This window comes from Rhineura floridana, chromosome 1 (assembly GCF_030035675.1).
Source record: "Rhineura floridana isolate rRhiFlo1 chromosome 1, rRhiFlo1.hap2, whole genome shotgun sequence".
In the NCBI taxonomy this organism is placed as follows: Eukaryota; Metazoa; Chordata; class Lepidosauria; order Squamata; family Rhineuridae; genus Rhineura; species Rhineura floridana.
The window spans coordinates 233,165,526-233,179,278 of NC_084480.1; the positions used below are offsets into that span (position 1 = coordinate 233,165,526).

The window sequence follows — 13,753 nt, forward strand, 5'->3', positions numbered from 1 at the left end:
TGTGAGAAGTTGAAAACAGTGATGTTGCATCCATTCTGCTCTACCAGAGGCCTTGCAATATTCAAACCCACTCGATATACACACACATACAACAAACCACCACTACCACTGACAGGCATTTTGCTAGACATCAGCTATAGCAGAATGTCTTTTGTCTCTTGGTGATTAATCTTGCTAATTTCAGCAAGGTCAGGAACACAGTATTCCTTGGCACACTGTGTAGCCTGTGTGGTAAGAGTGACTTCTACCGGTCTCAGCTGGTGACCAAGCGGTGGCCCTGTCTGGATGGAGATAGCCTGGCTTCAATTCTCTATACCTTGGTAACCTTGAGGTTAGATTACTGTAATGCAATGTATGTGGGACTAGATATGGGCAAGAATTCTGCTGAATTTGGATTTAGCACTGGATTTTTCAATGGTCCACATATTCTCTACCTTTGCGGAGCGATCCTGTTTGCTCTGAACTTTTAGCGACTTTCACCTGGTACTGGATTTCTCTCTCTCAAATATTCCCTCAAATATATTGTTATTTTATTGATTTTACTCACAGCACAGCAGTACAACTCTCTCTCTCTCTCTCTCTCTCTCTCTGCCACCCTCTTCTCTTGAATAATCCAAACTCAAAGCGGGAGGAAGCAAGCTAAGCCTACAATAGAGATTAAACGGCAAGTCTAGCCTTTGAGAGTCTCTAAAGAGTCCTTAACATGGGTGAGCCTTTCCTTCAAATCTCTGCAGTATTAACCTTTTAAATGATTTAAAAGGCAAGGCTAGAGACTAAAGAGTCCCACATTAAGGACTCTAGGCTTGCTGAGGAGGAGGTAGGGGGTGGAGGATGCTTTCCTCCTTAGCTGTCAAAAAGGAAACAGCCAGTCTCTGCTAACGTGACAACTGACCAGCCTCAGTCAAAGCAGAAGAGGAGGAGGTGGTGGTGGTGAAGCCTCTTTCTTTTCAAAATACTGATATTTCCTTTCAAACTACTGATATTTCCTTTCAAAATGTTGATACCTCCTTTCAAAATATTGATATTAATATCAATCTTTTTGGGGGGGGAAATCGGACAGGTAAAGCAGCAATTAGCAGACAAAGAACAAACCTGAATCAATACTGCCTCCAAGGTCAATGGAATTCTTTTGAAACAGAACCGGGCAACAGGTCCTGTCCCTATGTGGGACTGCCTTTGAAGTTCAGCTGGTGCAGATATCAGCGGCCAGATTATGAACAGAAGTCTTATGGTTGGAGCATATAACAACTATTCTGGTTCGACTGCACTGGCTGCCAATTCATTTCCAGGCCTAATTAAAGTGCTGGTTTTAACTTATAAAGGCTTATTCGGCTCAGGAACCCAATACCCCATATGAGCCCGCCCAGACCCAGAGGTCATTTTGGCAGGGGGAGTTATATATGCAGAGAGTGGCTTTGAGAGAACAGGCTTTTTTCTTTTTCTTCTTTTTTCTTTTTTTTAGTGGCCCCGTATCTGTGGAATGTGCTCCTCAAGGAGGTTTGACTGGTGCTGACATGGACATCTTTTTAGCATCAGGCAAAGACACTTCTCTTCTTCCAGGCATTTCAACATTACTTTCTTCTTGCACAGTTGAAGATCCTTCAGGGTTTATTGTTTGGTGGTCATGTCTATGTTGGTGAAAGGATTTGTTTTATGGTTTGGCCTTTTCATCTGTACTCTATTGGGTTACAACTTTGTTCTGTGTATTCAATTTTTCATTTTTGTAAACTGCTTTTGAGACTTTTGTGAGAAGTGATTCATAAATTCTTCTTCTACTACTACTACTATGTTTCTCTAGCTGGTTATGCCACACAGGATGATTGTAAATGCTGACTGATAAATAGGCCACTGTAGTGCAGTAGGTAGCTGAGTTTGGAGGTATAGAACCTCTTCTTAGTAGTGATAAATACCTTTAAATACATATTCAGTAACTCTTAATTCTCTAGCAGAAAATTTCAAATATGTAAAAAGCTTTTTGTGATTCCCTTTAGTCCTTGCTTTGTATTGGTAACACAGCCATATTTTCCTTGAAGGTCTGAGACTCCAGTCCTCTCAAGCGATCGGGTCGCCGGCAGCGACAACCTCGGCTGGGGTGTGGGGAGTCTAAGCGGCCTGCACGCTGCTGGAGCTCTTCTTACGAGGAGACTATTTAAACTAGTTGTTTAAAGATTAAGGTTTCATTCATGTTTATGTACTGTATATGGATATTGTTTATGTATTTTGCTTTGTAAATTAATTTGATATGTTTTTATTGTACCTTGTGTATTTTGTTGTAAACTGCTTTGAGATCTTTTAGATAGTAAGTGGTCTATAAATGGAAATAATAATAATAATAATAATAGTAGTAGTAGTAGTAGTAGTAGTAGTAGTAGTAGTAGTAGTAAATGAACTCTGCTTAATTTGAAATAAGCATTTAGGGGCTTTTGTGCAGCTCTGTCTGAGCTGCAGTGTGTATCCAGGTCTTGGATGGGTGTGGGTATGAAAATTTAAGCCCATTTGAAAACTTGCTGTCTGTAAAAATATAATAAAAAATCATACAGCATGTAGAACAATGTTTTATAATTGCTACAACAGGCAGAAAAATCATTAAGTGATCTGCCAAGACTCTTAAGCATTTTCAAGTGGTCCATGGGGGGAAATGTTTGGGGACCACTGCTCTATTTCATTATAAAAAGGGGGTGGAGTTAATATGACTATCTATGCAGTCAGGTAATGCCATAACAAGCCTAACTGTATGTATTATTTGCTATGGTGCACAAAGAAGCGTCCCTTGTGAGGCACATTTGTTTATTTATTTATTTATTTGTTTGTTTGTTTGTTTATTTAAAATATTTATATCCCATCCTTCTACCTGTCGGAAGGCAGAGCTGGGGTCCCAATCCCGGGGAGCTGGATCCTGGAGAGTTGGGAGAAGAGTATTCAGATGGATGGCAGAGGGAAGGGGGAGGAACTTCCCCCCTTGGGACCAAAGATGAAACAGAGGAACTGCCAGTGATAAGGTCGCTTAGCAACGGGGAGCCTGAGCCCTCCCTGGACATTCTCACGCCTCCCCCTCTTTCCGGCTCAGAGCAAGAGGGGGAAGAGAGAGGGCTGCTCACAGCCGAAAAGCGGGGAGGCAGTTTACCATCAGCTCCTCCCCTATCCCCCATCCTGGAATCGGAAACTTCAGAAGAGGAGGGGGTGATGCTTCCCCCCTCACCGCGCACACGCAGACAGTTGAAAAGACAGGAGAGAAGGGGGGGAAGGCGGGCAGTACCTGAGGGGCAGTTAAGGAGGAGTGAAAGATTGCGCGCCCGTTTGGCCCCTTCTTAAAGAACAGGCGGGAAGAAGTCCCTTGCTCTGTCAACTTTCTCCCAATGCCGCAGGACCTGTATCCCTGTATTGATTCATGAGAAAACGCAGTCTTTGTTTGGACATTACCCTAATAAAACACGAATTAACTACAATCGTTGGTCTGGTTCCTGAGTCACATCCTGGGCCTGACAGCTTGACAGAGCCACCTAAATCACCCTCAACGCTCTCTTCACTTGACTGGGACAAGATGTCAAAGGGAGCAGCGGGGGGGACGAACCCCACTTCTGAGACGGAAGAAGTGGAACTCTTGAGGACTAAGGTAGCTGATTTGCAGATGGATGTTCAAGCCCTGCTAGCAGCAGTCAAGGCGCTGAAGACGGATAATCAAACCTTGAAGGCCACAATAGACCAGATGCGAACAGCCCCTCCAGCTGCCGTAGTAAAGGTTCCCATTGGATTGCCCCCAAAATACGTGGGACAAAGTGATCAGTTGGCAACCTTCGTGGCTCAATGTGAGTTATATATGGATGTCAGGCACACGGAATTTCCAGACGATGGGGCTAAAGTAGCTTTTGTGATTAGCCTCCTGGAGGGAGAAGCTGCAAAATGGGTGACTCCATATCTCGTGAGAAAGGATACTGTCTTAGGGAGGTACAGAGGATTTATACAGGAGATGACCGAGATGTTTCAAGACCCGCAAAGGGCTTAAACAGTAGCACGGCAACTAGGCGCTCTGAAGCAAGCTAAAGGGACTGTTTCCGAGTACACTAACGCTTTTAAAATTCTGTCCCAGGAAACTGGTTACAATGACGCCGCCCTGATGTTTATGTACCGGAGTGGATTAAATGCTGAAATCCTGGATGAGTTGGCCAGGACCTCCCCCCCCCGCTGACCTACCAGGGCTCATCCGGCTATGCCTACAGATAGATCACCGGATGGAAGGAAGGCGCCTGGAAAGGAAGCAGGAGGTCCCGAGATACTCAGCCTCGGCATCCCGCAACAAGACCCTTCCCACTGCAGGGATGGCAGGTAATGCAACTGAGGGACAGGGAGGGGCTAGGCCAAGACTGTTGGAAGAAGAAAAGGAAAGACGACGCCGGGAACGTTTATGCTTTTATTGTTCAAAGCCGGGCCATGTGGCCAGTGACTATGGACTGAAAGGGGGGAAAGCCGAGCCATCGGGAAACTAGAACACCCAGTCCACGTGCAGGCCGGTGGACTGGGGGCAGCGTTGTATAAAGGCCCCCCAACGATCCAACCTCCCTCAAAGGGGGTGTTGGTCTTGCCTATTCAGATTACAACTTCCAGAGGAGTGGTGTGTAATTCCACTGCCTTAATTGACAGTGGAGCCTCCACAAATTCTATTGATGCAAAGTTAGTCAAGCGTCATGGAATTTCCCGGTGGAAACTGGACGCTCCCCTAGCTTTGGAGACTATCGATGGGAGACCCCTGAAGTCAGGAGGGGTGACACAAGCCATGGAGGAAGTGAAACTTCAAATCCCTGGGCACGAAGAGTTCATTTCGCTATACGTGTCAGATCTCTCGAACTTTGAGGTGATTCTGGGAATGCCCTGGCTAGCAAAGCATGAACCCAAAATAAGTTGGAAGGAGGTGGTGGTGTGGTTCACCTCACAGTATTGCCAGGAGAACTGTCAACCTGAAGGAATCAAGAACACCTTAGCGGGGGCAGTGCAAGAGATCGAGCAAGTGACCCTGCCGCCAAAGTATGAAGAATTCAAAGATGTGTTTGATGAAAAAGAGGCAGAGACTTTACCCCCCCACCGCCCTTACGACTGTGCGATTGACCTATTGCCAGGAGCCAGCATCCCATCAGGGAGAATCTACTCTCTCACAGAGAATGAGAGGGAGGCCCTGAAGGAATTCCTGGATAAAAACCTGAGGTGAGGATTCATACGCCCCTCACAATCCCCTGCTGGAGCGCCACTATTGTTTGTGAAAAAGAAGGGGGGGAACTCAGACCCTGTAACGACTATCGCGCATTGAACCAGATCACCATCCCCAACAGCTACCCGCTGCCCCTGATCTCAGAGTTGCTGGACCAACTGCGCTCTGCAAAAATCTTCACGAAGTTGGATTTGAGAGGAGCGTACAATCTGATCAGAATGAAGGAGGGAGATGAATGGAAAACAGGATTCTTGACCGCTTACGGACAGTATGAATACCTGGTCATGCCGTTCGGGCTTTGTGGAAGTCCAGGAATTTTTCAAAAATTCATGAACGACGTGTTTAGAGACTTGTTGGACACGTATGTAATCTGTTACTTAGATGATATCCTGGTGTTCTCAAAGAACCAGGAAGACCACGACCAGCATGTGAAGACGGTGTTGAAGAGACTGAGAGAAAATCACCTGTATGCTAAATTAGAGAAATGTGGATTTGACCTCAAGTCTCTAGACTTCCTTGGATATCGAATCTCAGCGGAAGGCGTGGAGATGGACCCAGGGAAAGTAAGCTGCATATTGGACTGGGGCCAACCTGTCACCAAAAAGGATGTACAACGGTTTTTGGGGTTTGCCAATTATTACAGAAAGTTCATTCCAGGGTTTTCCAAATTAACAGCTCCTCTGACTGACTGTTGAAGGGGGAAGAAGAAGTTTCAATGGACAGAGAACGCCACCGAGGCCTTTGAGGAGCTGAAGAGAAGGTTTGCTACTGAGCCCATTCTGCACTTTGCTGATCCGAACCGCCCTTTCGTAGTGGAAGCAGATGCTTCAGATTTTGCCATCGGGGGGGTCCTGCTACAATTAGACCAAGAAGGGAAGGAGCTGCACCCCTGTGCGTACTTCTCTCGGAAGTTAAAGCCTGCAGAGAAGAACTACACAGTTTGGGAGAAGGAGCTGCTGGCCATCAAGGACTCTTTTGAAAACTGGAGACAATACCTAGAGGGGACCTCTCATCGAATTGAAGTGCGCTCCGACCACAAGAATCTTGAAAGCCTCCAAACAGCCAGAAAGCTGAACCAGAGACAGATAAGATGGTCCCAGTTCTTTACTAGGTTTAACTTCCAGATTACTTACCATGCCCAAGCCAAAAACCAGAGAGCGGCTGCCTTATCCAGACAGCCACAATACAAAGACAGTGAATCCGAGGACCAGCCTCAGTACGTAATCCCGCCAGAGAAATTAACGTTGGGAGTATGCCAGCCTTCATGGGAAGAGGAACTCAAAAAGGCACAACAAGAAGATGCAGACATGCTAAAATATCAGCAGGAGACGGGACAAGGTCAAGACTCAGAAGTAACCTTTCACTGGAGAAATGGACTGTTATGGTTCAAAACCGCCAGATATGTGCCAGAAGGGGAATTAAGGCTCAGAATCCTACGCCAGTGTCATGATTCCATCACAGCGGGACACTTTGGGATTTACAAGACCATTCAGAACGTGGCCAAGGACTTCTGGTGGCCTAAAATGCGTCGGGATATTGAGAGTTATGTAAAGTCCTGCTCTGTCTGTCTGCGGACAAAAACACAAACAGGGACACCAGCAGGACTGTTACAACCGTTGCCTGTCCCACACGAACCCTGGAAGGACCTCTCCATGGATTTTATAACTGATCTACCCAAGTCCCAAGGAATGACAGCCATCTTAGTAGTGGTGGATCTACTTACCAAAATGGCACACTTTCTTCCTTGTGCAGGGGCCTTAGAGGCTAAAGAAACGGCCAAGTTATTCATAAAAGAAGTCTACCGGCTGCATGGATTGCCAAACAGCGTAGTCTCAGACCGAGGAACTCAGTTCACAGCCAAATTTTGGAGAGCAATGTGGAAACAGTTGCAGACGGAATTAAAACTCGCCTCCGCCCATCACCCCCAGACAGATGGGCAGACGGAACGCTTGAACGCCGTTTTGGAAAGATATTTACGAAGTTATGTGTCCTATCAACAGACTGAATGGGTATCATATTTGCATTTTACAGAGTTCGCCTACAACAATTCTCTGCACTCCAGCACTCAACAAACCCCGTTCTTCGCTAATTATGGATTCCATCCTAAAGTCTTTCCAAGCAGCTCAGAAGGAATGCTGGTACCGGCAGCTGAGAACTTCCTTAAGGAATTGCAAGCGGCGCAACAGACACTGAAACAGCAGTTAAACGAAGCCAAAACGGAGTACAAGCGAGTTGCTGACCTGCACAGGAAGGAGGCCCCCCCCCGTTCAACCGGGAGACCAGGTATGGCTGTCCACCCGCTTCCTCCAGATGCCGGGCAAATGTAGAAAATTACAAGACAAGAGGGTGGGTCCTTTCGAAATAGAAACTCAAATCAATCCCGTGGCGTACCGACTGAAGCTGCCTGACACGTTTAAAATACATCCTGTGTTCCATCGATCCCTCTTAACGAAAGCCGCCCCTCCCAGTGAGTTACGGCCGGAGGAACCTCCCGGAGCTCCACTCCTGGTAAATGAGCAGCTTGAGTTTGAAGTTGAGGAGATCTTAGATTCCAGGATCAGACGCCACAAGCTGCAGTACTTGATTCACTGGAAAGGCTATGGGGTGGCTGACAGATCATGGGAAGATGCAGCTGATGTGCATGCTCCAGAATTGGTAAAACTTTTCCATCAACGTTTTCCCCACCGTCCCAAGCCAGACAAGGGGAGGGGGGCACAGCCTGGGAGGGGGGATGGTGTCGGAAGGCAGAGCTGGGGTCCCAATCCTGGGGAGCTGGATCCCGGAGAGTTGGGAGAAGAGTATTCGGATGGATGGCAGAGGGAAGGGGGAGGAACTTCCCCCCTTTGGAGCGAAGACGAAACAGAGGAACTGCCAGTGATAAGGTCGCTTAGCGACGGGGAGCCTGAGCCCTCCCTGGACATTCTCATGCCTCCCCCTCTTTCAGGCTCAGAGCAAGAGGGGAAAGAGAGAGGGCTGCTCACAGCCGAAAAGCGGGGAGACAGTTTACCATCAGCCCCTCCCCTATCCCCCATCCTGGAATCGGAAACTTCAGAAGAGGAGGGGGTGATGCTTCCCCCCTCACCGCGCACATGCAGACAGCTGAAAAGACAGGAGAGAAGGGGGGGAAGGCGGGCAGTACCTGAGGGGCAGTTAAGGAGGAGCGAAAGATTGCGCGCCCGTTTGGCCCCTTCTTAAAGAACAGGCGGGAAGAAGTCCCTTGCTCTGTCAACTTTCTCCCAATGCCACAGGACCTGTATCCCTGTATTGCTTCATGAGAATACGCAGTCTTTGTTTGGACATTACCCTAATAAAACACGAATTAACTACAGCCGTTGGTCTGGTTCCTGAGTCACATCCTGGGCCTGACACTACCCTATAACAGGGCACTCAGGGTGGCTTACAAAAATAAAATCAAACACGTACATAATAAAATTGTAAACAATAAAATCACAAAAACATGAAAATACATGAAAATAAATAAAATTAAAATACATAAAATACTATACACACACACACACACACACAGACAAGTGAGCATGTTATGGTGCATGCTATGAATTATCTCAGTTTACATCTCATTTGTGGGTAGAGCTAAGTTGATCTCTTCCCTTTACATATCTACCAGACATTTAAGATGAAATTTTGCTCAGTGAAGTGGAATTTGGAAAATGTATCAAATTTTGTGGGGGAGAAATAGATTCAGATCCCAAATGTATGATTATTGCCAAGTTAATTAACACAGTGCCCGACTATGGCCAGGGATATATACTGGTACAAGTTGTTGCTCTGCTTGCTCATAATAATAAAAGTCCAGGATTAGAGGCCTTCCAAAATAAAACCCGTAAAGTATGAGGAAGACAGAATATTTGCTGCTCCTCTCTGTGTGGCAAATGGAAGCTGTCTGACCTGCAAAAAAAAATTAAATCATACTTGGAGAAACAAAATGGGATTGTGTCCATCATGATGCTGTTGAATCATGACATAAAAACCCCCAGGAAGCTAAAGGAGTAAATTTAATGGTAAAGGTAAAGTGAAGCAAGGCAAAGATGAATCTTTAATATGTTTTGACAGCAAGGGGAAAAAACTGAAGCAGTACTTTTAAAATGTTCCCCAAAAGAAGTGTATCATTGTTTTTTGACTTTAATATTACACTCATCATTGATCTATTATTAATTTCCTAATGCTTAATGAAAAATATGTTCTTCCCCCCTTTTATATACAGAGAGTGGATTATGAGAATCAAAGGATCTATATTATTAAAGTGAAAGGTATCAACAGACACATAGATAAACGCTTCCTGAAATATGGGCCATTTGAAGACACAACTGTTCTTAGGATCAGAGTGGAGGATGTTGATGAACCTCCCATTTTCATATCAGAAGAATTTGTGATGGAGATTGATGAAGGGGATATGAACGCTTCTTTTGTAGGGATCGTGAGTGCCAGAGATCCAGATAATGCCAACAGTCCAATCAGGTACCTCTAAAACTTCAAAAGATATGACTAGAACTGAGTTTTTTGTAGATTCTTGAATCGCATTGAAGAGTACATCTCAAATCTAGACCTGGATGAGCAGTCTGATACATACACAGAACTCCCTCATTCATTTCAGTTGAGTGTATCACCCTGTTTATGTTTAAAATGATACATTTTTAGACCTTCTGTTTCCATAAGCCTTACAAATGGGGGGGCTGTGTATGCATATCTAAAATCTGTATATGCAGAAACATATCAGATCAGAGTGTGTAGCCATACATTTGCAACCCAGGGGTGAAATAAGACGCAGACACAATATGATGGGTTAAATAACGGGCCACTTTATTAACCAAATCCATATTATGATAATGAACCTGCAGAGGGGAACATAAGTGCGGGATTCTCCTGATGAATCAGGCAAAGCCTGCTTCCAGCTATTGGGGCGACCCAAACCCCTGCCAGGCAAGGAGGTGCCAATCTGCCAACCCCGACCACACTCCAATTGTGCGTAGGGAGGCCAACCTGCATCACCGCCCCCCGGTGCCCTGAAACTCCGAGTGGATGAGACCTGTTGGCCCCAAAGGCAACCTGTATCCTGCCCTCGGGCCGTATAACACTGAGCTGCAGGCCTCTGGAACAGCCTATCACCTCCAAAGGTGCCTAAAGGTGTCACCTAGCTGCCCTTCACCTTTAACCTTTCCCGCACTTCCTCACAACAGAAAGGGGACAAACCTCGGTTTAGTCACCCTTTACCCCACATCCAAACAAGATTTCCCTCATGCCCCTCTGCAGGTCTTCTAAAAGGATATCATTACCTACATCGGTCATATGAACTCCATCCGACCGATATAGTTCTACCCTACTGCGCCTTATCTCTGGGTGGTGAATGACAGAACCACCAGAGTCCAATAGAGCCAGATGAAGCTGCCTATTCACTTTTTTGCGGGTCCTATTTATCCCCCTAGGGTCACCCATACAATTCCAGTGTCTATGGGGTAAAATATCAGACCAAACCAAGTGCACCCCCGGCCAGCACTGCACGATGGCCCAGAAGCCAGCAGATGCCTGCTCAGTAAGGGCTCTGCCCTTCAGCATTCCAAGGTCATTTCCACCCAGGTGAATGACCAAAAACTGTGGCACATCCCAAACCACTGCCATCTGGAAAAGCGTAGGAAGGAGCCTGTCCCAGCGCATCCCTCGGCGGCCCAGCCACTGCATGGTGGCCCACTGGCTAAGCCCAAGCTGTGTGCCAAAACGTGACTTTGCCGCCCTGGAGCCTGCCCAAAAGACCATACTATGGCCACAGAGGAGAATGCGCACTCTTTCGTCTCCCTTCCAGTGGCCTGTCAAAACAAACAATGGAAACTTATAACAGTGACAAATAAGAAGTCACCAACTGGTTTTCTGAACCCCTCAGAACGGTCTAATATAAGACCTATAGGCCGTAGAATGCCATCTTCCCAGTGATTGTAACCTCTCTTGTGAGAAGCCCAAACGGGCAGCCATAGATGCTGCTCCAACATGGAAAGAGTGTGTCCCAAAAAACTTGGGGTCCAGTCCCATATTACTGAGGGCTGTCCTGGTTACTGCCCAAAATTGAAATCTAGAAAGGGGTTGGCCATCCTCATGAATAAACAAGTATCCAGGCTGTTGTCCCCGGACTGCCAAAAAATTCCTCAATGCAGCCACTGGGCAAATCTCGTGCAACTGTGAGGGGGAGAGCAGCACCATACATCCCTTCCGGCGTTGATCAGTCTTTGACCAGTGCAACTGTAGGGCAGCCTGCCCCCCTCCAACTGAAGTCAGACATCAAAAGAGCCCTGAAAGAGATGTCAGCCTTGGAACCCGCCACCACCTCACTGATCCGGAATGCTCCAAAGAACAGTGTAAGGGCGGCTGCATGAAAAAGTCGTACCTCAAAAGATGAGGATCATAAAAACTCCCATTGCTTCAGGAGCCCCAATAGAATTTCTGGGTGCATGGGAGAGCGAGCATCCGAAATGGCGGGGTATTCCCATGCCCAGCCTTCCAACTTCTTACAGATTCAGAAGTCATCTGAAAATTCCTGCAAACCTCGTGACTTGGCCAAAAAGGAAAGGCCAGAGAGCTTACCTCTAATAGTCTTGACAGCAAGGCCCTTCCTCCTGCCTTCCATATAAAACTCAATGAGGTGTTCCACCGGGACAGGCCACTGCTGTACGTAGCCCCTTTCTGCCCTGAAAGCCAATAACTTCCACCTGCTGTCTGGTAGCTGGACATAGTGCTGGGCGCAATGGACAGGCTTATTACCCTCTCCGACTCAAACCACTAATCTCCCATAGATCTGGTGGGACCACGTCCGGCTGAGCCCTGGCCCATGGTGCCAGGTGGTGAAATCTCTCCATCTGGTTCTGCGACAGAGCATCAGCAATACTATTATCAATACTAGGGACGTGGCGTGCCAGAAACAGAATATTAAACTGGAGACATTGTAAAACAAAGGTGCGTACTAGGTGCATGACCCAGGGATTCTTTGATGACAAGGAATTAATAACATGCACCGTGGACAGGTTGTCACACCAAAAGTGGACTGTGGAATCGTGCAGCCTGTCTGGCCAAAGATGCACTGCTGTCACTATTGGAAAAAAATTCCAGGAGAGTCAAATATCTAATCCAGCCTTCCTGAACCCAGGTCTGTGGCCAGCTACCATGGCTCCATGAGTCATTAAGAATTACACTGAAACCAAATGTCCCCGAGGCATTGGAGTGCACCTGGAGTTCAGCCTCCAGAAGGCGGTCCCGCCTCCAAAAAGAAATCCCGTTGAATTCCTGTAGGAGCCCAGACCAACAGATTGGCCTTGAGCGCAGCTGAAACCCTGATATAATTAGGTTGGGACAAACCTGACATAGTGTCATATACCCATCTCAAGAAAGCACGCCCCGGTGCAACCACCCTGCATGCAAAGTTCAGCGAACCCGCCAGCTCCTGCAGGGTGCATAGGGTTGCTTTCCTGGAAGCCAGAACATGAGATATCTTCTCACGCAGCAACTGCAACTTGGCGAGTGGGAGCCTACAGGACTGGGCCAACATATCTATTTCAATCCCCAGGAATGTGATAATAGGGGATGGGCCTTCCATTTTCTCCCCCGCCAATGGGACTCCAAGTTCCCCTGACAGTTCCATAAAGTGATCCATAAGATCCCTGCATTCCCTCATGTGCGCCCCGTCAGCAAATAAAAAATCATCTAAATAGTGGCCTGCAGAACGTGATCCCGACCGCCTCCTCACTGCCCATTCCAGGAAAGAGCTAAAAAGCTCGAATACTGCACATGAAATCGAGCAGACCATGGGCAATGCACAATCCACATAATAGTTATCTGCAAAAGCGAACCCTAATAAATCAAAATCCCCAGGATGGAGGGGGAGGAGGCGGAATATATCACCCTTCCCCAAGAGGGCACCAACACCACAACTCCTAACCATGCTCACTGCACAGTCAAAAGAGGTGTAGCATACCGAACATAAGTGAGGTGGAATAAAATTGTTAACTGACTGCCCATGTGGATAGGAAAGGTGGTGAATGAGGCGGAACTCTCCCGGTGTCTTCTTAGGCACAATGCCCAGTGGCGAAACCCTAAGAGACGTGGGGGGGGGGAAGCAAAGGGGCCCAAAACTCAGCCCACTTCCCTTTCTTTGTTAATCTTGTCCAGGACAACCTGCTCCATGCCCAAGACTGACCTCAGGTTCTTGGACTGGAAGGCATTCCTAGGCCCTGAGTAAGGGATCCAAAAACCAGTTGTAAAGCCCTCTAAAAGGCACTGAGCTTCATGAACTAAAGGGTAAAAACTCAATAAACACTGCAACTCTGGTAACTTAACTGGGCTGGGGCCCTTTTCCTTGAGTTGCTCCTGGGGGGTCCTTGCTTCCTTTGTCCGGGGAAGTCCCTATTACCCCCTCGATAAAGTTGGCTCCTAGGGCAGGCAGTGCATGCATGTTGACCTCTGCAGAGTGCACACTCATGTCTATACCGGCAAGAGTTCCAGCCGCAGAAGTCATAGGAGCTAAACTCCCAGCAGAGCAGGTGGGATTGAACCCCC

The 13,753-nt window shown here is 47.1% G+C and overlaps 1 protein-coding gene across 1 annotated transcript in view; it reads left to right on the forward strand.

Annotated features, from left to right (window-relative positions):
* Positions 1-13,753, forward strand: part of LOC133375583 (cadherin-19-like) — a 219,632-nt gene that overhangs the window by 84,689 nt on the left and 121,190 nt on the right. Inside the window, exon 7 of the mRNA XM_061607330.1 lies at positions 9,423-9,676. Coding sequence (XP_061463314.1) covers positions 9,423-9,676 — 254 coding nt within the window. The remainder of the gene's footprint in view (positions 1-9,422; positions 9,677-13,753) is intronic.